The sequence below is a fragment of the Malaya genurostris genome, chromosome 3 (assembly GCF_030247185.1).
Source record: "Malaya genurostris strain Urasoe2022 chromosome 3, Malgen_1.1, whole genome shotgun sequence".
In the NCBI taxonomy this organism is placed as follows: domain Eukaryota; kingdom Metazoa; phylum Arthropoda; class Insecta; order Diptera; family Culicidae; genus Malaya; species Malaya genurostris.
The window spans coordinates 235,675,864-235,702,282 of record NC_080572.1 but is presented as its reverse complement, the minus strand read 5'-3'; the positions used below and the strand labels follow the sequence as shown (position 1 = coordinate 235,702,282).

The 26,419-nt window shown below is 37.4% G+C and overlaps 1 protein-coding gene across 16 annotated transcripts in view; it reads left to right on the top strand.

Annotated features, from left to right (window-relative positions):
- The window catches only part of LOC131436192 (high affinity cAMP-specific and IBMX-insensitive 3',5'-cyclic phosphodiesterase 8), a 448,244-nt gene that overhangs the window by 368,858 nt on the left and 52,967 nt on the right, over nt 1-26,419 (top strand). For all 16 annotated transcript variants that reach the window (XM_058604775.1, XM_058604771.1, XM_058604773.1 and 13 more), the window contains one exon: nt 23,834-23,922. In XM_058604775.1, the coding sequence (XP_058460758.1) occupies nt 23,834-23,922 (89 nt within the window). The remainder of the gene's footprint in view (nt 1-23,833; nt 23,923-26,419) is intronic.

The window sequence follows — 26,419 nt, the reverse complement described above, 5'->3', positions numbered from 1 at the left end:
ATCGTGATGTCAGATCTAAACTAATAAATTCCTTGCGTACCCAAGGTAGACTATCCAATGTCCCAGTTAGCGACATTCTTGCTTGTCGTGACCTTCCATACATGAAACTTCTTTATCATTTCATTAAATCCATTGGAGTTCCAATTTAAATTTTATTTTATGTTAGACTGTTTTCTCTTCCATGAGTTCAACCAATAGCCAACTATAGGATATTGAATATAAGTGGTGAACTGATACAAACAAACCTGAAATAGTTATAAGATCATGTACAAAATAAATGTATTTTATTTAATGTAATTTAAAATAACAACTCGCTTGATAAAAACAGTGTTTAGATTAACTAATGAGTACCAACATACTAATATGATATTCGAAATGTATTAGGTTTAAACTACTATGTATTGTGGATGCCACGGCGAAGAAAAACTTATGTATATTGCCTATGAAATAAACGTATTTATGAAAAAAAAAATTCCACCGCTTACTATGAGGACGTCTTTCCAGCCAAAAAGAACCACACAAACAAAACGCTAGAGGAAGCAAATATATTTCACATATGCACAGATGGTACAGTGTGCTGGTATTAGAGTCTTCATGAAGCACAGAACCCGTGAACAGAATTTTCTTTCTCGTGGTCTGAACGTCGTTCTTCTCACAAAACAATTCATTGCAAGCGAACTCTCTTCGCGGGGCTAGCAAGTGATGAAGATTATATATTCAGTTTTCAGTAATAGACTGATGACTGGCTTTCCGAACGAGAACGGCTGTTGATGATGACTTTATACCACGAAAACTGTTGCATATCACTTATTTAATTCGTGTCAAGTTACTAGAGGGTAAGAATTCTTAGTTATACTTGAATATTATAAACATAAGTAGCAGGAGAGAAGGATTAGCAATAGCAATCTGGCGATCTCAGTAAATACTGCAAACAAGCGAACGCTTCGTTTGCTAGCTGCTAGAAAGAAACTAGCTCCTGCACTCTTGTTACTTCTGTAAATCAAATTCCTGCTGAATAGCGTTAAATTGAGTTTAATCGAAATAGTGCATGATTAGTTAATCAACCAGTAGGATAAAAAATAAGTATTTTAATCAGTATTGCGCATTGAACATTTTTTTATTGAATTTTCATTGTGTATTGCTATGAGGTGAACACATGTTCCCATTACAGCAAAACATTTATTCTAATAGACGCTATAGCGCTGGCAGTGCACACAATATGAATTCTGTATAAACAAATGTGAATCGCGTTCGGACCTCGAAGAAACATGCGACAGTTAAGAGCCAGTCATCAGTCTGTTAGCGAAAACTGAATATATAATCTTCATCACTTTTTTGCTTCGTGAATAGAGTTTGCTAGCAATAAGTCATGGGGCTAGATCTTGTCTCTTACCGAGAGAAGAAGAAACAGTAGTATGGGTGAATATTGTTTGCTCTCTTCTATTCTCGTGCATGGACAGCCATTCCAAAAAAGCAACAAGGCTCACGCTTCCTCAAAAGCGACATGGTTCATAAAGTAGGTATATTCATGAATGTCATACGCCGTGAAGCATGTATACTCATCTTCACTGCTTCGTTCATCCAAACCCTGTCTCTCACACAAGAAATAAAATCAAAACCGAGAATGTTTCAATGTTACTTTTTAAAGTGAGCTTAGCACTGTAAATCTACCTTTCAAACAACAAGATTTTTGACCAGTCCTGTAGCCGACTGTGCGTCATAAATATTTAAACATGTGTTTATCATTGTATGTATTCTTGGGTATTTGTAAATTATTGTTTGTTCAAGCAAACATCAGTGCGGCAAGTAAATTATTTTTTAAGTTACTCAATGTTCGCGCCAAGGAATTTGCAAGTGAGGTAGTTTGCAAATCTAAACTACCGCCCGTTTTTTTTTAGATGATTAAACAAATGTGGAAATAGTTGCGAAAACTATTTAGTTGTATGAAACGGTCAGTTAATTTACTTTCAGTCCTATATGAAAACTTTTATAAAAGTACCTAAGAAAAATAGACAGTTTCGACAACATGTGCCATAAGAAAACATACCCAATGAGTACATTTCTCCAGACAGAAGACGGACTAAAAATATAACTGTTCAAAAGAGAATAACGCATTCAGCAAACTGACGGCACAAGTTCTCACAGACGCAGACAGAGAGAAATTCGCAACCTTCTCCAATCCGGAGAATCTGCCAGCTGAATTACTGTGGATGTGATGAAGCACAACTCAGATGACTTCCCGGTAGAAAAAAAAACTGATATGTGAGATTTTGTTGTGTTTCTAATGGCGTCTATTTTGTTTATCCGATATTTGTTCGATAGGATCTAGAATTAATATTTTATTTCTACCGTGTAGAATTAGCATTAGCATTTAGCATTAGAGACCGCCCGTGTGTTGCTACTCCGTTATTGATCTGGACCAATTGAGATTGCAAAATGATTTTTTGAAGTAACATGTTTGGGAATAACACATTGTTTCACACTGTGCAAACTGTATTGAACCATGCATGCTGATCAATACCGACGCCGGCCACGTCCGAATGCAGATCTACTTGGGAGGGAAAGGATTGTTAGTTCGATGCATGTTGCTACTAAGAACCGAGGAATCCTCTGCATTCCCACATGCATCACAGGAGAGGATACTTTGTTAGTAAATGTTTTAATAATGTTATCATGTGTTTATTGCTCTGGGTAGCCGGCTACCAAGAATGTTTTTAAATATTATCGTTTTATGTGTTACTTTGTGCTGGCAATATAATGCACAAAACAGTCAATCTCCGAAATTGACAAAACTCCGGACAGCCGGCTGTCGAGTATGCAGTCACTCGTTTATGCATCTACCTTTCGCGTTTTTTTTAGTCATGCAAAAAAACACATGTGGATTGATAAAAAAAGGTATCATCTCACTGCTAGGTGGATTAAGTACGTTTTTATAAATGAAACTACGTGATACAAAATAAACGAGCGAATAGGATTTAAACAAAAAAGTTGATTCATTGCATTGAAATATTCTAAACAGTTATTATAAAATCATTTTAAATCACCAAACAAAGGTCAACAGATTTCACACGCGTCTTGATTCTTTATTATTTTAATTATTTATTAAAATTATTAATTGGTTATATTAGTTGATCTGGGCAGCCGGCTACCGAGAAAAATATTAATTTACTGTTTGAAATATTAATATCAAGTGTTTTTTACTATGTATTCAAAATACCGATATATGTTATCTCTGTTATTAACTTTGTAATATAAACGGATTTGCGCAATGGTTTAATTTTATCATTCATTTTATAATCCTGAAAGACAATCAATAACATGGAAGAAGAAATCATTCCTAATAAAACTTTTCTCCGAAGCTAGACGGAAATTGATAGGTTGAATAAAGAGATGATTTAGTAAAATAGAGTAATCAGAAGTAAAACATTGAAAATATCTGATAACTGAAAGGAAAAAGAAACTCCTGCAATTGTCGCCTTTTACGACATGGAAGCAGGAACCCAGTGGATCTATTCTTGGTTCATTTTTTTCCGCCGGATTCCACGCGGCATCTAGGCTGGTACAGTCCGGAGAGAGCTAATAGGTACTATCAATCTCCTAGTGGACCCCAGCCCCTATTTTATTTCTACCGTGTAGAATTGGAGAGAAATTTCTTTTCACCATTTCTCTCTATTTGATATTTGAAACTAAAAGTAAAAAGAATAATATATACGAAAATACAGTGTCAATTCCATGTTTAGTGTGATGCTGATGAACTCAATCCCTATTTCATCTGAGCTGCTATTTCAATCTCATCCCTTCAAAAATCTAGTAGCACTGGTTTCGTTTCCATATATGTCAACCACCCATCTGACACCGGTATGTGAGCACCAGCCATTTGAAAGTATACCGATTACGTTGAGCCCCTCGCGTTTCGAGCCCCAAACACTGCTATGTTTTGATACTCATCGCGACTCTCAAGTTGTGAAAATTATCTCCACTTGATGTCCCAAAACACTGTCTGCTGTATTTTAGGTAAACCGACAAGTTATTGTGAGAGAGTCGACCCAAAATTCACTAATTTTCGTGCACTAAACAAGGTAAACGCATATAACAAATGTATTACTAATTGTTTGTTTACGTTGCAATCAGCTGATTTTGAAATTCCGATTTTGATCTCATCAAGATGGCATCGTGACAGGGGGCCGATGTCAACATAATGCTGTTCAATGTGTGTGTTTCATCGGTTTTCAAAATGTTGTCTCACAGTTGGCATTAGGCCCTTTTAAGAAGAATTTTGACATTTTGAACCTGAGAGTGTAATAGTGCAATGTTTTGTTTTGATTGTTGTCGCCACTGCAAATTAATTAGGTTTTGCACGAACATAACCTCACAAAATGAACAGAATGAACTTATTTTGACAGTCAACGTGTACTTGTTTACAGTTTAAAAGTTCATCAGAAGTTCATCGTTCGAATGTAAAAATTGCAAGTCGCCTCACACTCAACAGATTCTTACATATATCGCTCCTTGATGCTGGAAACACATACAGGGCAATCTTTTTAGTTATTTTCACTGTGGAATACGTTTTTAACAGGCACTTTTTCGTCATTTTTCAATTTTTAACTTGCAGTCGCAAAACAAAACAAGTACACGGCAACTGTCAAAGATGAACTTGATTCATCGGCAGTTCATTTGTGTCGTCATCGTGCAAAACCTAATAGGACCAACGATAGGATGAATGAAAATAAATTGAGATGAAATTAGAAACAGAGTAGGGAACATATCATAAGTGTTCTTATAATGTGAATCAATTTTTTATGTGGAACAAGCAAATGAAGCAGATGAGATGAAATAGGGAGCCGTTGCCTTACATTTACTTACATGTAATGGCAAGTATGTCACCTACAATTCAATAGCTATTCGAAATTTGCAACATGAAACGTTTCTGGTTCAACGAAGAGCGTTTCTGCTCTGTGATTTCTCAACCAACTGACAGTATCCGAAACAAAAATTAAGTTTATTAAGCTGGTTATCAGTAAAACAACAGAAATACTCATTGAATAAAAAGAATATTTTAGTTGAAACAATCAGGACCAGAAACAACAACTGCAATATTAAAATTTTACCCTTTTGAGGTTCTCCATAATTGACCAATTTTGCCGATTCGAAGGGACAAATTCGGCAAGGGAATGAAATGCCAATACTTTACAATAAGTGTTTTCTTTCTTTACATTACTCTCAAAGCTTGAAAACACTCTAACTTATCCTTATTCAAAGCAACAACAACAAAATAATCAATTATTCCTAAAATATCGACAAAGGCATGGTTCAGGGGACTGGATGTGAGTAGAGATTTCATTCGTGTGATGTCCAGACTCATGTCCAATCACTACACGTTAGATGCACATCTCCTTCGAATTGGACTTTCCGAGACTAATCATTGTGCTTGCGGCGAAGGTTACCGCGATATTGACCATGTTGTTTGGACATGCGTGGAGTTTCGTGATGTCAGATCTCAACTAATAAATTCCTTGCGTACCCAAGGTAGACTATCCAATGTCCCAGTTCGCGACATTCTTGCTTGTCGTGACCTTCCATACATGAAACTTCTTTATCATTTCATTAAATCCATTGGAGTTCCAATTTAAATTTTATTTTATGTTAAACTGTTTTCTCTTCCATGAGTTCAACCAATAGCCAACTATAGGATATTGAATATAAGTGGTGAACTGATACAAACAATCCTGAAATAGTTATAAGATCATGTACAAAATAAATGTATTTTATTTAATGTAATTTAAAATAGCAACTCGCTTGATAAAAACAGTGTTTAGATTAACTAATGAGTACCAACATACTAATATGATATTCGAAATGTATTAGGTTTAAACTACTATGTATTGTGGATGCCACGGCGAAGAAAAACTTATGTATATTGCCTATGAAATAAACGTATTTATGAAAAAAAAAAAAAAAAACAACAAAATAAAGATTCGAAATGACTGGCGAAACGGTGGCGATTCACCGCGAAAAGAAATTCCCTAGACGGCGAACTACACGCTGAAAATAGCGGCAAATCATAGTTGCATAACATTCCGAAAATGTGCGCCCGCTCACTGGCTGGCTATCCACTTGCAAACAGACCATTTAACACCACCCGAACGGAGAGGATGCTGTTCAATTGGCTGCACTGCCTCAAACCGGCAATCAATAATTACCACCGATCGGCTACTGATGCCGAAAAATTGCGTTGCGGAAATAGTTTAAGCCAATGCGCGTTACGACACTCGGCAGTGCATCTCGCTGACGGACGGACGGAACTCGGGATGGTCCGCATTGTCCGCACTCGAATTTCCTCCGACCGCATGACATGATAAATTGTTGACTGCCAGTCATGCATGAATCAAATGATGAGAGATTGCAAGTGATTGGCCCCTTCAGATCCCACAGTTTCCGGCATTTCTAGAGGATCGCTATTTTGATGGATCCGCCGTTTGTTGTCGTTGTCGCTCGACTGAAGGCTACGGTCAAAGACGCCTCGACGAAAGCACCGAACGACGCAAACGCGAAGCAAACGAGTCTCGATCGTTTCCTAATTGTCCGATTGTCGATCGAACAAAAGTGATAATTGGAAAATATTTTGATTTGCTCCGGCCGATTATGCGTTCAGCAAACTGCGGGGCTTTAATTGAGAGCTGACCATTTAAATCACTCATAATTTGCTCAGGGAATTAGTCGCTCTGTAGGAGAATTGAATTGTGCGATCGCAAATTAGCTCTTTAATTTGAGTTTCTGAAAAGGTTATCCACTTTTCATAATAGCAAATGGCATCGAATATGGCGCAATTGTCGACGACGGCAAAGACGATGAGCTTTCCATCGACTGCCACAACAAACAGGTTAATTCGATTCTCAAACAGCTTATCCCGACCCGGCGCACACCTCCAGAACCAAAATAGAAACAGTTCTATTCTAAGAACCCGTTGGCAAGCGCGGATCATCTCTCTGGACAAGATTTATATCTATATTGAAAACTGCTCCCAACAAGCAGCTTCATTAGAAATTCGGTAATCGGTTTTATGGTTTGGGGATGCCGACGATGACATTCGTTTCTCGTTCTTCAGTCCCATTCAGAACCACCATCTACCGACCCAAGAATGAAGCACTAGGTGTCTGAAAAAGTGTTCGAAAAGCCATTCCCGGCGACGCACACTACAGCATCTCCCCCTTTCCCAGCCCTCCCCCTAAATTTATGGTTCAATTTTGTCCTCAATAAACATTTGGAGAATCTCAGCTAGAAACGACATAAAACTGATTGATCTCCAAGGGTTAAATACACTGGCTGGCAGTCGATGGTGAGTTCTTGATGTGGTGAAGAAAGTGGTATTAAAATGAATTTTTAATTGCCCTAAAAGCTTCTCCTGTAATAAATTATTACCGTCGACACGCAACTCCCGCACACCGGTTGAACTTGAACCGTGAGAGAGCCGGTGCCGGCATCACAAACCGATTGGCTCCGGTTTTGAAGTACAGAGCTAACCGTCGACGATGACGACGATGCGGCAATGGTGGCGGCGTTTTCAACCTCCCGTTGGTTGCAAACGAAAGTAAAAGTTTCTCATTTTTCAATTCTGGTGAATTAAATCCAGCGAAAAGATACGCTCGTTACAGGTTTTGGCCTCCAAGGAGAGGCCTTAGAGGAATGAACAAAAAAAAAACAACGGCCCCCAGCAGCTCGACCTCTTCATGAGCAGCTTGCTGCATGGTGAGGAAAACGATTTACTGGCACGAAGTGCTCCTTTCTCCTGCTGCTGTCTGGGCGGTGGAAACATTCTTCTGCCTCAATTGGCAATGAATGGCAGTGTTAACGAACGCGTAATAAGTTTAGTGAGAAAAAAAATATTGCGATGACGGGTAAAATAAAGCAAACTGTCAAACATTGCTACTAAAAATTGAGTCTATTGACATCTGATTGAAAATATTTAATGATTTTGTCGTGAATACGACTTACTTTATTATTTTCAAAATTTTCCCTGTACAAGATTAAATAGAACTTAATCGTGAAAATCTCTTGTTTTACTTAACCCAACAGCATAGTTTTTATTCCATGCTATCAGAAAAATGTGATCAGCAATTTATGATAAAATTCTCAGTAGTAAGAAATAACAAATAACTCAAAATAATATTTTTATTAGATGTTTGATATCAACGAGTATTCAACAGAAAAACTCATGACGCTCATTTCTCTTTCTCGTGTTCGGATGACGGTTTGGATGTAGAGAGCGACATCGTAACACATGGGCTTGGAAGTCCCAGGCCTAACAAAGAGAACACGATTTTTGGTTCAAAATAACTTTATTCATCAACGTAACCTCCATCAAGAGCAACGCAATCATTCCAGTGCCGCTCTAACGTTTCAATACCACTTTTGTAGAACGATTTATCTTTTGTCTCAAAATAGGCCTAAGTAGTCGCAGGGAGCCAAATCTGGCGGATACGGTGGTTGTCGGAGCAATTCGAGTTCAATTCATGTAGTTTCGCCATTATTTTGATTGGCTTGTAACACTGTGCGTTGAAACAAAAAAATTTTCTTTGTCGTTCGTTTCTTTGCAATTTCAGCCTTCAAACGCTCCAGTTACGCTATATAATGTTCACTGTTAATGGTATTTCCTTTCTCAAGATAGGCGATAAATATTACACCACGCACATCCCTAAATACCGAGGCCATAACCTTTCCAGTCGATTATTGTGCTTTCTGGCGCTTTGGACAAGGTTCACCATTTGCTGTCTACTCAGATGACTATCGTTTTTATTCCGGAATGAAGTGATGAATCCATGTTTCATCCATTGTCACATATAGATGCAAAAATTCCGGTCAAATGCTCATGCAATATAAAGCGTTGTTGCATGTTGTTTTGATAACTTTACAATGTCCGCTAACTCACGCAACTTCACTTTTTGGTCATTCAAAACGATGTTGTTAAAATTTGTTTTTATGTTTTCTGGTGTTGCCACCTCATTTGGACGTCCACTGCGTTCTGCATCATCTGTGTCTCTACGACCAAGTTTGGAGTCAGCAAACCAATGTTTCATTGTTGTTTCTGATGGAGCGGAGTCTCCATAACACTTTTCGAACCATTGAGTTGCTTGAACGGTATTTTTCCCATCAAGAAGCAGTGTAAAGTTAATACACGAAATTGTTTTTGTTCGATTGTTCTGAAAATAACCAAAATAGCGTCACTCTTAGCTCAATAACTCTCAAACTAATGAATCATTAAATTTTAACAGCTGTATTTTAAAGGTTAGTATTAATTGAACAAAGATGACTACAATAAAACTAGCGCCATCTATGTGTTAGGCCCGGGACTTTTCAGCCCATTTGTTATAATAGCATTCATTTGAAAGGGTCATTTCGCCGAAAGGGTCATATCTCCTGCATGTTATGTCTCCTGTATAACTGATGTGGCGCAGCCACATAACCGAAGCCAAGAAGCTGAGTCGACCGCCGACCGGCCGTCGGAAGCGGCAGCCTCTTGCATACAAACCTGTAACCGCCTCGTTTGCCCGGTCTACTCGAAGCTAGGTTTCTTTGCTTTAGTTAGGTCCGAACGAGCGGTAGCGAGGTCAGACAACACATGAACCAAAACCGCATTAGATATTTTTTCATTTTCACCTAATAAACGAAAAATACCACCTAAATTTGCCTGGTAGATACACCTATGCAATTGCTTTGATGCTTAGTAGCTAATAGTCAACAAGTTTTCTTGGGAACTACTTTCTGAGGTTCATGAATCAATCTTTATTCAAGAGTACAACAATCAATCATTATTCAAGAAGTACAATGGTAGGTCAACAAAACGGGCGTTAACGCGATCATCTTTCGTTTGTCTTTAATTTAAATCAATTCTAATTACGATTTCAAGACGATTTCAGGATTCGGCAAAATGACCCTTTCGGCGAAATGGCTTTCGACGAAATGGCTTTCGGCGAAATGTCATTCGGCGAAATAACCCTTTCGGCGAAATGGCTTTCGGCGAAACGGCTTCCGGCGAAATGACCCTGATCCCTCAGTACTAATCCTTGAGGTATGTGCTAGCTTGGGCTCAGCTACCACAATTTTAGGTATTTTGTCTACACTATCCTGCACAACTTCATTGATCGCCACGAAATTCTCGAATTCAACAAGCAACAGCTCCATGATATTTATCAATGTTTTCTTTGGTATCCTCCACCGTTTTGCCTAAAAAAATCATGCTTTATGGTAGAATGAAAAACGACTGCCAAAATAAAACAAATGGACTTATTCGCGCTGAAATTTGACATATTTCGTCTAACCGCCAACCCAGAATTCTTTTCTTGAATCCAGGTTTCGAAGTTAGTTTTAGAATACTTATTTTCAAAATACAGGTTCCGACTTCTAGAACTGAAGTCTAAACTTGAATTTCGAACCATAATACAGGAGCTGAGTTCTGTTCCAAAATCTAGCACCAGAATTTTTGTTCAAAATTCCGAAAAGCATGTAGGTTAGGAAAACAAATTCTGAAACTGAATTCAAGAATTAATATCTATTTAAGAAGTCAGAAAAATTCTAAAATTCAGATACGGAGTTCAGATCAAATATATAGTTCCAGAATCCAGATTAAAAATTCATATCCCTAAAGCGGATTCCTAAATTCGGATCCCCAGCATAAATAAAGGAACTGAATTTAGTTGTGAATCTGACTAACCCAAAACTTTGGCTCGGGTATGAGAAAGTCAAGTAAGCGTGATGAGTTTTCCTCAAAAAAAAAGATTGAGAAAAAATATTTTTTGAGTTAATTATGGTTATCTTACACTATTGAACATTCATTCAGAAATTCTTATTAATCATATTGCTTATAGCACGTAAAAAGAATTATGCTAAGTTTAGCACAACAAAACATATTCACTTGTGTTGCTGTCTTCTCGTCTAACAAAAGGTGTGACGTACCCCACAAAATGATGTTCAACCGCACGACCTCGAAGGCCATTTCACTGGTCCAAAACGAGTGATAAATTGCTCACCCAATTCATTTCGGAATGTGCCCATCGTTTTGCGTGCTGTGTGGCATGTGGCACCGTCTGTTGGAATAACACAATCCCAGTTGCTGTAAACGTCGACAAATGGACGATTTTAGACTGCATAAAGAAACTTCGAGCTTTTGAGATTACTTCAGCCATTAAGGGCTGAGGCCAGTATTTCGCGTATAACCACGTGGCTTGCTCTGCGTATTACGTTTCCCTCAATGCTCTCTCGCAAATGTGCAAAATAACTCTCGATGTGGCCGACTGATGTGACTACATCACATACAATCCAATAAAGCTACCGCTTGTTTGGCAGCCTTGCTGAGCCGATTTTATTTTTCTCTCATGTTTCGTTACGTTACCAGGATACAAGAGCGGAAAAAAATGGTGCCACCATAGAAATGGACTTACCTTTACAAAAATAACATTCACTTAATTTTTATCGCGATAACATATATGTTTTTATGTACTAATCGCATCTAAACTAAATTATTTAGACATGGTCAGGATAGATTTTTGATCCATGCTTTTGAGGGCGAGATATTCAAAGAACTAGTTGAAAGTTGCCGTATTCAGCTATGCAATTCTTTCTTCAGAAAAAAAAACTAGAGGGTTGTATTCAAGACACGACCGAGCACAATAACATTAAAAATGGAACGTTTCTAGGGTCTTCATAATAAATACAAAAATAAAGATGATAATGATGATGATACACTAAACCAAAAACTTATTCAATTGACTAATTACAAACTTGCTCTAGTTTAAGCGCTTAGATTGTTAGCGAATGATAAAATTGACCATTAGATCCTTCCTTGATAATTGATTCTATTCAATTTTTATCCCTTACCGCAAATTTTTATATTGTTTAGTTTTTGAATAACGTCCTTTAACTAGAAGTCAATTATGATGAATTCAAAGTTACTTGAAAGCTCAATTTTAGATACAAACAATCTAAAGATTTAAACTTGAACAAATGAAACTATTTTATTTTACGATAATAATTTTTGAGAAACGTACAAACTTATTAATTTTATAAACAGTTAATCGATCCAAGAGAAGATTTTATTTATTTTAACGAAAAGTGTTGTACCAGTAAACTCAGTAGTAGTGTAATTTTATTAATCCTTCTTCAAAATCGACGATAATCTTCGGAAAGTGTCGGTAAATAATATGACAACTATACGAGGAAGAAAACATGTGAATCAGTACGCATAAAATATTTAGTTACTTACATTGATTTTCGCTTTGGCATATTAGGAATATACGGAATGGATACGCAACAAAATTCAGAAATTTTGTTCATATTGGGACTTGATGTTATTAACACATGAATGAACATTGTCATAGTCGTGTAGTCATCAGACGCTTATTGTTCTGAAGCAAATAATAATTAAACTGAAACTGGCGGTTAACCAAATTCTACGAGGGTTCCTATTCAAACGATACATGTAAAATCGCAGGTTAACTTACCTTGAGTTTATCTTTGATACTATATGATATTGCATCTAATTGTTCTGTATATGTGAGCCTGTGGAACTCATTTATACTACTAAACCGAGGAGGCCGCTTTTAGATAAGTTTCATAATTTAATTTTGAATCTTTTGAAGCGTTTAATTCCTGGTGAGACAACAACTTTGTCAGTCACATATAATGAAGAAGAAGTATCTATGATTATCATCATAACACAACTTTATACTGAATCCATTTTCGCGCCACCGTTTTGTTCGTATGGGAATGGAGATTTAAGTATGCAAACCGATCCGTTGACAAATTAAAACATTTTTAAGCTTACAATATTGAAGCTTTGGAATCATTTAAATGACGAAAATCCATTAACAAATCATCGTGGAACAAGCGCTGCAAATTAGATCCGAAAAATCTATCGCCGATAATTCTAAATTGGCCTGATAGCTATCAGAGAACCAAAATAAAATACTCAATTCAAATCAATTTTTCAATAGTATGCAATTGAAATATTCAAATGACGTTATCTCATAAGTTCAAGTTAAATGTTTCCGAATCGATTGGTTGTTGAGTTATATAAATCGATCAACAAATAACTGAGTTATAAGCGTTCAAAATTATGACAGAAAAATGTTACGCGATTAGTTTTGCATGTTTTAAATTGACACCCAGCCTCGGGAAGCGTATGTAAGACATTTTTAATGGCAAAATTGATCAAAAATTTACTAAATACATGGGATATTTCAAAAGAATCGCTTGATTCGGCTCTTCAATAGTTAGATGATATATAAGATACTCAAGCGAACACGGTGTTGCGCAGACAACAGGAAATTTCTCCAACACATAATGCAAAAGCGACAATCCAGTCATCAGCTCACTGGACGAGCTACTTGTTTCATTCACAGGTAAGCATCAACTAGGCAAAGAAATACTGTGCAGCCTATATTTATAGATTTCTCTTTATACTACGCATAACGATGCGGTGTTTTTTATACATGACGCAAAGCCTCCTATACCGAACAAGAAGTTGACGTCATTTTGTACAACTGGGATTGGTGGATGAAAACATAGGTCGATTCTAACCATTATTTTTCAATAGTATGCTATTGAAATACTAAAACGACGTTGCCATATATGTTTAAGTTAAAAGTTTTCGAATCGATTGGTTGTTAAATTATATCAATCCATCAACAAATGACTGAGTTATTAACGTTCAAAATTATGACGAAAAAAGGTTACGCGGCTATTTTTGAAACATTTAATTGACACCCGGCCCCGTATAGCGAAGAGTAAGGTATTTTTAATGCCAAAAGACTTTCCCGACCGCTAAAGTCAAACAATCATTCTGAAATTTTCACAGAATAATCTAAACTAATTTTCTAAGAGATTGTCAGTTGGGTTTATTGATATTCGTCGCCGTTTCTGAGAGAATCAGATTTGAAGCGTGAAAATAGCCCTTTAAAACGCCCTAAAACACACTGGCCTCAGCCCTTAAGGTCTGTGCAGACTTCTTTGAAACCGATTTAGCTACTTTTGTCCAAAATTTTCGGTATTTTTCTATAGTTATAGCTTGTTGTTCATCTTGAGACCGTTCTCTAGGTCGCAACGCGTAGTGACAGGATGCCAATTCGACCCATAATAGCGAAGGAGTGTCATGACTGCGTAAAAATGGTAATAATCGCTTATTTGGACATATTTCACGGTATATTTCCTTGTTCACCGTCCAGGGACTGATGAATCTTTGGCTTGCTCGACCACAGCTGCCTATTGCCTGCCAAACCAAATTAATATTTTTTGGGAAACTTGATCTTTTTCTTCATCCTGAAATGCTCCTCTACGCCGTTCCGTTACATGGCAGTATAAAAAGACATTCCGGGAAGCGACTTCAAGTCTTCAAGCACATAAGTTTCATCGTCTATTATCACTCTTTATAAGCCATAAATTTGGCGATCAAGAATTTTATTTTCCACCCCATCTAGTAGTGGATTGTACACGAATAGATACTGGAAGAATACAACGTAGATTAAGATAGGTAAATTTAACCCAAACTTTTCGGTGTAACTGTCAAACAAGCTGGTATGCAAATCAAACCTTGTAGTGATTGATGTTCACGAATTTTATTTAATTTATTTAGACCTTTTATTCGAAGATCAAATGCTAGTCGAATGAAAAACCTCCCCTTCAAGTTGCTAAAACACCAGCACGTCATTACCATAATATTCACAGAATTACGAACGGTGCCGCAGCCCGGTATCTCGATTCACCATGGGAACTTGCGATAGAAACAAACAAAAGCCTACTTTGCGCTCGCACGCCCCGAACGCGCACAACATTGGATCATAATTATTATCGGAGTGCAGAGCAGAGGCTTTGATTAGCGCATCAAATTCCGGCTTCGATCTTGCAATTTCCAGTTATCGTTACATCTTTTTTCCGAAGTAATTATTCTCAGTTTTTAGCTAGCAGCACGCGTGTCTTTTTTTTCTGTGACAGGAACTCGAACCGAGTGGTATGAAATATTTGCGCACTAAATGAGTGCGGTTGGAAGCAATGAGCACCAGTCGGGTTTTTTTTGTTTTCAACGAGAGATGCTTTAACTTTCCTTGTAGCATAATATGATTTGAAAAATGTATCTCTGAAAAAATCGCTATTTACACGATTGAACGAAATTGCTTCTTCTCAATTCATTGCGTTCAATGACACGGCTCAGATCGAGTTGTTTTGATTAGTATTAACTGTAGAGTTTTGCAATGCTATCTATGCCTTCAGCGATTTTGCGCCCCTTTCTCGAATCGCCCCGGAATCGTCACTTGGTGGCTACCAAGTAAAGCTCCGATGCCAACACCACAGGCCCACCATCCGGTTTGGCTCAAATTGATATCTGATGTCACCTCGTTAGCGCGTCTTAAAGAGTAACGCTCTTTTCGCGAGCCCAACCCAGCCCTGCACAATCGAAACTGGATCGTGGCAAGCTGATGCTAATGTGACCTGAAGGGGGTCTCCACATAGACCCTCCCCCCCCCCCTTGTCACCGAACTACGGTTGCAGTAGTCGCGCCCGGAGGAGTGTCAATTTTCCCCGTTCCGGCTCATTACGGAGGAAATGGATCTCGAGTTGGTTGCCTGCCACCGTCGTACATTCAGACGACAATGTCACCCATCACCCTTGGAGTGAGTTGGAGCTTGATGCCTCGTCCGTCCGCTCGCGTCCAACCCAAATTGGTCAAGGCTGGAGCGCGTTAGAAAAAAGCGTGACTCCGTACTCGATGAAGAAAAAAAATTGGAAAATTAGGCCATAAAGACAAAATCACGCTCCTCGCACGGCTAGGCGCTTGGTCATGGTGGGATGTCAGTTTTTTTTTGCACCGGAATTTTCAAGCTGAGCTCATAAATGCAATGCCACGCCAAAGGTGGTGCCCATTCGCGAAATGTTCGCGTGCTTAAGCGTATGAAAGCTGCGTTTTATTTTTTTGTTATTTGCAACATTGGCGAATTTATTCATTTATTGATTCTTTCACTTTTGCATTTGAATTGCTTTCGGCTGTCACCAAGTGCGAGACGCAGACCGTGCGGATGCGTGTCGGCATAACACGGTCCGCACTTTCGCCGCCCCGTCGGTGGAGCAGATTATGCTCTTTTTTTTATCTCCGGACGCATGCTGCGAAACATTCGTGAAGCTATTTTGTTAAAGTTCACCTGTTCGGGAGGTTTTTGGAGAAATTGGCATTTATAGAGATTCAACAGGTTTTTTTCTCGTGAATCCATTGTGTCGAATCCGCGAGCTGCGAGTGCAGACGAAATTTGTATAATCCGGTGCTTTTCGCTTGAGCTATCACCCGTATGAGGAAGTAAATTTAGCGGTGATGGTATTCACAGTAATTTACGATAAAAAAAATCGGTGCTTCCGGTGTCGAGTATGCGGTTTGTGGATTTTCAGTCAGAATCTGGAAAGATTACGATAGCTATGATAAAAAATCAGTTGTCTAACTGAATTACAAAAGCCTTGAAAAACATTTTGCACTTATTAACCGAAGTAATTTTTGGTATGTACTTGAGAGCCATAACAACCTAGGCACAATAAAAAAACATAAAAACTGAAAAAAGAATAACCTGTTTTAATCCACCTTGTAATGTAATGGTGGCTTTATTATATATCCCTAGAGGGTTCTTCAAAAGAAATAATTTGAAAGTTGAATTAAATCTAGAAAGTTTGTTTGGGAAGTCAAAGTTAGAAGAATTTTTTGATATTTATATTTGGTTCGCAATTTTTACCACACTTCACCCTGTTGTTCCGGAACCGAAAGTCGGAATCATATAAAATTCAATAGCAACCTATGGAAAAAACTATCAAAAACGCGACTATACTCAATAATTTCATACAAACCTATGCAAATATTTTCAAAGTAGGTATTCCTTATGCAACAATTACCGTAGAATCGATTTGCAAAATTCACTGTCATGCCCGTTTTACTTTAATTTCTTTTCTTCTGACTTCCTTTCGAAGACTAAATGTGAAACTCTGAAAAAATGAATTCGACTAATCGAAAGCTGACATGATCGTAACTTCGATATAGATTGTTTTAAATAAAAATAACTGTGTTCTGTTTTACCCCAAATCCTCTTTTTCTATGAATTTACAGAAAAAAAAGTTCTACAGATTGGTGTTTGAGCCAATTAGGTTAAACAAGGCAGTTCTATGTTTCACATATTACCACAAGAAATAGTTAACAGATAGTTTCCATGATCGCATGCTTCGCGCTACATCGTTCTACCCCAATTTTCCCACAAATATAATTTTATGTTGAATTCAGAATCACAATCCCGAAGCAGATCCTATATGACCTATCAATATTGGTCCATATTACGTAGAAAACTTCAGTGATCCAAGTACACATAATAGAATGACAGTACTAGCCCGTTTAACCTCTTTGTTGTGGGTTAACTTTTTTTTGCATTCCGTTAGGAATCTAATTGCGGTTAATTAAAATCGATTGATGTTACAAAAAAAGAACTAAAAAATCAGTTCGGTTTTACATCTCATCCAAGTCAGTCGATAAACCAAAACCGCTTACGTTCGGGACAGAAGAAACCAAGTACAGTATTGTGTAGTGAACAATAGAACGATCTCGACATGAGTAAACCAAACGAACAAAAGCTACCACCGACACGAAAGAATACAATTGTAGTTGACTTCAGACAGTGCAAAATTCGACCTTCGATACGAGAACTTGAAGGTTTGCTTAAGGAGCAAATGCATCTTGACATTAATCGTGTGCATTTACTTCAATGCAATATCAAGTACAACATTCCAGTATATATGAAAGATAGTGCTATAGAAGTGCGTGTGCATGATCTTCCCTCAAGCGTCATCGATCCTTATATTCGCAAAACCATATCCCAATACGGAAAGATTCTCTCTATCGAAACAGAAAAGTGGAAGAATTTTTTCCCCGATATTCTAAATAGCGTACGTTTGTTACGCATGCGCTTGAGGAGGCCTATACCTTCTTATGTGATTTTCGGTCAAGATACAAGAATCCCGTGCAAATCACATGTTACCTATGACAGTCAGATGGCCACATGCCAATATTGCCGAAAAGCTGTTCACTACGGTAAGCCATGTGATAAACCGGACAAGGAGACAACTATACCAAAGGACAACGGTGCTTCACACCAACCCCAAGCAACCCCAGTACACCTGTGACAGTCACCAACAACAGTGAAGCATCCCCTTCAACGAAACCATTCAACGTATCCCCTATAGAACAAAGTACACCAGCTGCAATTAACAGCTTACCATCCAACCAACCAGCAACTACAAACAATGTACAACAAGGCGCATCTACAGCAGCTAGCAACGAAATCAACAACAATACCACGGCAATGGATGACGAGACGAACCACGAACAAACTGCCCCTCAATCCTCGCATGAGGAAAATGGAAGCTCCTCTCCCCCTAGAAAAAGGGTGACAACGAGATCCAATACAAAAAAAAATTATCTAAAAACTCAGATAAATCGGCCACGTAAAGCTTGTACGCAAATAGGCCTGAATAAAATATCTTTTAAATAAAAAAAAAAAAGAACTAAAAAATATAATACAAATAGGTTCAATGATCAGACAAATCTTGTTATACCGGTTTACCCCAATTTATTTCATAAGTTGTATTTCCGGTTCAAAAAGAACCAAAGAATGTTCCCCCAGCGATACAATTTATAAAAACCTTTTTCAATCCACCTAGTGGTGTAATGATGCCTTTCTCATATCAATCATACTATCATATATAATACTGTGGTATTCTTCAAAATAATTTTCTTCGATTCTTAAAAGAATAACCGAAATCGGTTTGTTTGACCGTCTACTGATAAAAACTATCAATTGGAAAACATTTGAGGTCGATTTAGAAAAATTGTTAAGGTTTTTCCCCATTTTCAGTGATGGTATACAATTTTTAACCCTCTTTACCCTATATTTCCGGATCCGGAAGTCGGATCCGCATGAAATTCAGGAATTACGTATGGGACCACAGAACCTTTCATTTGAACCTAAGTTTGTGAAAATCGGTGGCGCATCTATGAGAAAAGCTAGAGAATATATTTTCTTTTTTTTTGCACATTTTACCCCATAACTCCCGAAGTGGAAATCGGATCCAAATAATATTCAGGAATTTTGTATGGGACCACAAGACCTTTCATTTGAATCTAGGTTTGTGAAAATCGGTTCAGCCATCTCCGAGAAAAGTTAGTACAAAAAAACATTACACACACACACACACACACACACACACACACAGAGACATTTTGCGTACTCGACGAAAAAGACGGTTCAAAATTCGGTTTTCACAGTGATTGCATAACCTTTCTATATGAGAAAGGCAAAAAGGGTTAAACGGGCTAGTACTGGCATTCCCATTATGTGTATGTGCATCACTGAAGTTTTCTACGTATATCACCAATTTCAGACCAATATTGATAGTATGTATTGGATCTGCTTCTGAATTGTACATCAATATTTATCAAAAGAAACAGTTAAAGAATAAATTGGGATAAAACGGTATAACAAGCAATGATAACACTTATGAAATAAATTGGATTAAAACGGGTTAAACAGGCTACTACTGTCACTCCCATTGTATTTAATTGGGTCACAGATATTTTGTACGCTGAACCAATTTTGATAGATCGTATTGGACCTGATTTCGGATTGCAGATCAACTGAATATTGTAACTAGAAAAGAAATGGGGTAAAACGGTACAACGAGTTTTTTGCTGTCATTAAAACTATGTGCAATCGATTTGTTACAAGTCGAAACACTCTATTCGCTCTTCTACAAATACATCTGTTTTATATTATACAGTTAAGCTTGAATACAATATAGTACAAAATGGGATCTTTGGGTGAAATAAACATGATAGCGTTTCGTGCGGTCCTTCTCAATACCTAGAATCGATTTTACTGACCATTTTACACCAAAAAAGTGCTTTGTTGTCTGATATATAAAAACCTGTTTTAATCCATCTAGTGGTGTAATGATGCCTTTCTCATGTACATATAATATTGTGGTATTCTATTCAAAAATTTTCACTTCGATTTTTGAAAGAAACCAAGTGATTGTTTATGCATAACATACAGAATAAAACAGTGCTTTGTTTGCGTAAGCCATCCTTAAGAGAACGACACTTCCGGCACCAGAACCCGAGAACCGGTATAATTGAAGTCGGTTCGTACGGCCACCAACTAACATGACACACAAACTCTTCTAGTACGCACCCTATAACTCAGGATTCGGAAGTCCGATCCGGACGAAATTCAGGAATTTCGTATAGGATCGGAAGACCTTTCATTTGAATCTAAGTTTGTGAAAATCGGTCAATCCATCGCTGAAAAAAAGTGAGTGAGATTCATTTTGGTATATATGACCACTGTTTCCGGTACTTCCGGAACCGGATACCGGGAACCAGGATAGCCGGAATCGGTTTGTTTAGTTGCCTACTGATAATGACTATCGATTTGTGTAGTTTTGAGACCAGTTTAGAAAATTTTTTACGTTTTTTGTTTCGCCGGTTTAAGTGACGGTGTACAATATTGAACACACTTTACCCTATAATTTCGGAACCGGAAGTCGGATCCGGATGAAATTCAGGAATTCTGTATGGGACCACGAGACCTTTCATTTGAATCCTAGTTTGTCAAAATCGGTTCAGCCATCTCCGAGAAAACCTAGTGAGATTATTTGACACACACACACACACACACACACACACACACACACACACACACACACACACACACACACACACACACACACACACACACACACAGACATTGCTCAGCTCGATGAACTGAGTCGAATGGTATATGACACTTGGCCCTCCGGGCCAATTTTCACTGGTCGGTTTTTCAAGTGATTGCATAACCTTTCTATATGAGAAAGGCAAAAAAAGGCGTCGCATTTTTGGTCCATTTTTCTCCACTGTGCATTGGATGCAGAAGAGGCGGTCAATCCTCAGACTTGCTACGATTTTGACGAAACTTTGCACGTATCATCAATATAAACCATTTGTTTTGCATGGAAGCAACTTCAGTTAAATTCGAAGATCGATTTTTTCCGTATTTCTTGATTTGACTGAAATTTTTCTAAGCATTCTCCGTGGCCAAACATACATCTCAGATATCTTTCTCCCAATATCTCAAAAGCATTTCCTACGATTGATTTTGAGTCTTCGTTTAAGTAATTATTGAGACAATACGAAGAAAATAAAGGGTAAGGTAGGATAAATCCTAGTAAATGATTTTGGCTGTGAAATGTTTATTTCTTATTGGATCCAGTGAAATGTTTATTTCAAAACGAGATCCATGAGCAGTCATCGAGAGAGACGGAATAATAATTTCAAAATGTTATTCGTTTTTTTCGTTTACCCTTTCAATCATTTTTGGTTTTCAGTGAGAATTGTATATTGTGCAGTATCAATACTCAAAAATATATTACAGATAATTTTGATTTCGAAAGATGATCTACAGTGTAATAACTTTGATTTATCATATATTAGACTCTCTTTATATCATACTTTATAGCACAGAAGAAGGATTCCAATGAATTGAAGAAGGATTGGTTTAGTCTTATCTTAGGGAAACAAGTGAAGTTAGCATTGATACTCACTTTTGATGGAATGAGAGATGGAAATATTCCCTCTCTATTCGCATGTTTTGAATGCGATTATTTACGAATAAGGCAGTAAAAAAACGAAAAAAAAAACAATCCAACAATTGTATCCTTTCATTGAAAATGAGTGACAGTTTTAAACTCCGATAGTCACCCTAAGCGAAGGCTTGAAGCTTTCAACACTCATCATCCTATAATTCTGGAATTAATAGAGATTAGATTCGGATAAAATTTCATAGAAACCTGTGAGACCATGTACAAATCGGTTTAACTTTTTCTTGAAACATTTAAGTGTTCCATGTGTTCGTACCTTTTGACCACTATTTCCGATACCTCCGGAACCAGCAAACAGAACTGGTATAGCCCAAATCTATTCATTCGGCTATCAATTAGCAAGATCTATATATTATAATTGTTCTTACTGCAGTCGCGTAAAGTTTTTAAATTTTGCATCGTTTCCTTAAATGACACAAATATTAAATACTCTTCATTTTACAATTCCGGAACTGGAGGTCGGATCCTGATCACAGTAACCTATGAACCTAGCGTCACCAAATAAGTAAAATCGAATCAACTGTTGCTGAGAAATCGTGATGAGTTACGTTTTTTGGGTGTTTTTGCCCACTATTTCAGGTAATTTACTGAAAACGTGTGCAAAATTTTATTCTAAGCGTGTAAAGTATGATGGCTTGCCTATTTTGGTAATTTCTCATATCACCACGACAATCGACAATTTATTTATTTATAAGTATAACAATTAATATAGTTCGAACAATTTCCGGATACAGGAAAGCATAGCCATCGGCCGATACGAATTGTGATCGGAGGCTAGTTTTCATGGTTTTGCCTTTCTCATATAGAAAGGTTATGCAATCACTTGAAAAACCGACTAGTGAAAAGTGTCATATACCATTCGACTCAGTTTTTCAATGGCGATCACTCTCAATTGTCTCCAGTCGTGTGGGACAATATTACCCTAAAGAAGCTTGTTGAATGATATCTGCAAGCGCCTTTTGGCGGGGTCGGGCAAATTCTTCAATAAGTTGAATTTGATTCTGTCTAGCCCCGGGGCTTTATTGTGATATGACAAGAGCGCAAGTGAGAACTCTACCATTGAAAACGGTGTTTCGTTTCTGTTTGATTATGCGACGCGGATGAAACTCTGTTCCGAAACAGAGTCAGGACATACTTTTTTAGCGAAATCGAATATCCAGCGGTTAGAATATTCCTCATTTTCGTTCGTGGTGTTACGGTTGCGCATTTGTCGGGCCATATCCCAATGATGTTTCTCTCGATAATCTGACTACGAATCGACGCCAATAACCACGTTTCTTCACTTTAATCAAGCTTTTCATTTTAACGTCTAATGCCGTGTAGTTTCTATAATTATGAGGCGCTCCGCTTTTTTCCTCTTTCCGCGTTTAATTCTGAGTACTCTTTGTCCCACCACGGGTTGGGAGGACGAATGTTAGTTTTCACACTGGTTATACTTTTCGTCTGAGCTTGAGTCGCGGTGTCGAGAATCAAGCCAGCCAAAAACGTGTACTCTTCCTCCGGAGGAAGTTTTTGTGTTGCTTCTAGTTTCTCAGATATCGAATTTACGTAGTATATCCAATCAATATTTCTTGTGTCATACGAAACATTGATTGTCTCCTATGGTCTTAATCCGTAGGCGATAGAAATTACGATAGGTAGATGATAGTTATTGTGTGTTCGAATTCTAGAGAACTGTGTCAAACTTTTGAACTTTCGCTTTCCAGCCCCTAACGTTGCTTGTCATGACCGCCCCGCAACAATGTATTTGGTACAAAAAAATGACCCCTCTAGAGGAAGCATCCGCTGATTTAAACCACGGGTCTCGTAAAACCGTAATTTTGAGCGGACGATCATACATTTAAAACCCCGATCGGGATTATGTAAATACACGCATTAGCTCAGAAACGGCGAAAAGCCTAACTAGCAATAATAACAGAAACCGAAATTGAAAAAAAATATGCAAGTATTGACGTGCGATGAGGCAATCCGATGCCTCGTGCTCATGTCGTATTATGTGCCATGCTCATGTTGCTGGCTTCTGCCTTTCTCAAATTTGTTTTGCCAAGTCCATCTATATTTGCGGTGATGTTTCGCTAATGCTAACTTCCGTTTTCTGTTTGTTTTTCTCCATGTTTTGCATCAACAGGTGGCACATCAAGCAGCTCTGGAAGATACGGTCATCGACAATCGTCATTAGCTTTAACCCCGGAGGAGGAACCTCTTGACTCATATCCCGTAAGTATCGCTTTCGCAATTATTGTTGAAGTTCCCAAAATTTTAGGATTGGCAAATCATTCTGGAACGAGTGATTTGATTTGAAGCGACCAGAGGAAATAAATGGTTAAATGTATGCACGAAATACATAACTGACGAGAGGGTTTCAATGAAAATAACAGCACCACGAAAACTCGATAGTAATTTCTGGTGAACCTATGTGTCGAACTATCAGTGCATAACAGTTTATGTTAAACTGTAATGCCACCTTGCAAGCTCAACATAAACTGCTAAGCAAATGTAAAGTTCAGCCCGATCAGAAGTGAATGACTAAAGAATTCCATAAAGTACCCCTCTTCTTACAATAGCAAAATAGTTTTCTTTAGTATTGGTGAGGTTGAATTTAGAGCTAAAATACAAAATTCAGTTTTCAGGTTTTTCTATGAAAATTCAACGTTTGCTTACCATCTCTTATTATTTGTTTGAGTAGCGGTTAGGCATTAACAAACGTTTATCAGCGTTAATCATTCATGCTCTCGTTTTCGTGCATTAGTTAATAGGGGAGGAGAGACGGCAGCCTTAGGCCATTTTTCAGTTAAATTTTCTTTATCGTATAATGTTCCTAGTGGATAGTGACAGATATGAGCTCTGGTCATAACTTTCATAACCGAAATTATACTTGTTTCCTTTGATAAAACTTTGAATAATATTTTATACTTTATGTTTCGTCTTCGACTCGTCAGTACATAACAGTTTATGTTGAACTGTTATGTTACCAAGCAGTTCAACATAAACCGCTACGCAGACAAAAAATTCTGCAATATACAGAACACTTTTTCTGTTTGCACCGAAGTGCAACGTCTTAATTGTCGTGCCGAACGTAAACTTCGACGGTTTCGACTTATACTGGCCGATTCAGGTAGTGGTCATCTTTGAATAATATTGTTCCTTATAAAGAAAAATATGATTATGGTAGTATTTACAAATTCATATTTTAACAGAAGTAATAATATCGTAAATTATGATATAGTAGATGGAAGTATCAATGAAATAAATATTTATTTGGATCGAAATTGGTTTCTACATTTGACGCAAGTTTTCGTCTAGGTGTTGAGGACTTCTTACGTTTATTTCCGGTGTCAGGGCCGTTCTTGATTCTTTTTTTTTCGCTGGTCATGAGCAGTGACTCAAGGCACTCGATTGTACATTCTAAGATTTATTGATGAAACATTTTTTGCAACATTCGAATTGTAATGGAATTTATAAAATCATATATTCAATTCCATTATTCTCTGCAAAACTGGAGGAAAAAACTTACATTCTTTCAATTTAATGGTAAAAAACCTTGAAACCAAATATTCACACTTTCGTCGCAAAAATGAGGTTAAGGATTTTGATGAAATATGAATGGAGGTTACAGTTACTCATTTTACTTATAATAAAAACATCGAAAAAATTCCTCCGACTCTCACCTATACAAAAAATAAATAAGATGAATCTTATGTGCGCGCATTCCAAGTACATTTATGAGTATGATACCATTTTTTATCGATCCACATGTTTTCTGCATCAATGCTCGTTTGTCTCTCAAAAATTGTAACTAGAAACACTGGTTATTGATTGCCTTATAAAAATAAGTAGGACAAAATTTTTTGTTAAATAATCAGGACAATTTCAATAAATATACATTTTTCGATATCTCCGTGAAAAGTTGACGGATTCTTACAATCTACGACTCGTTCGAATTGTATTACGATAAGGTATCTAAATTTGGAATCAAATTGAGCTTTCAAGATCAATTTTAACAGACAGAAATTGCAAATTTTGACATAAAAGTATGTACAACTCGGAAAGTTATGATAAGAGGCCAAAACAATAGCGTACATATTTCCAGGAAGACCATTTATTTGAAACTGGTTTGATTAAAATCGGTCCAGCCTTCTCTGAGAAACACGCCTATTAATTTCGCACTCACATACAGACACACATACATATATGCACACACGCGCGCACACAGACATTTGTTCAATTCGTCGAGTTGAATCGATTGGTATATCACATTCGGGCCTCGGGAAAATTTTCCAAAGTTAGTGCGAATTCTATACCTATATCCAGTGTTGGTGATTGCCGAAAATTTAACAGAAGCTGCTCGATTTTTATCTATATTGTATACAACATTTTCAATCGGGTAGAAGATGCTTCAAGAACTCGAGTCTCTCAATGCATGAACCACGAGAGAATTTTTCAACATTTCTTCGCTCCACTTCATACTCTGAGTATTTCACGGCCCTTAAAAAAATTGCATTCTGATAATGATTGGTGCTGTGTGGAATTTCCCAAGAGCGAATCGCAAGTTGACAATCATCGCAGAAAATCGAATCGATGATTCAACTTGATGATTCTCATACTAGGTTGCAATATTTCAAAGCCCTTGTGTGAAAATTTGTAGAACATTTTATCTGGATCCGACTTCCGGTTCCGGAACTAAAGCGTTATAAGTGGAAAATTACCAATTTTA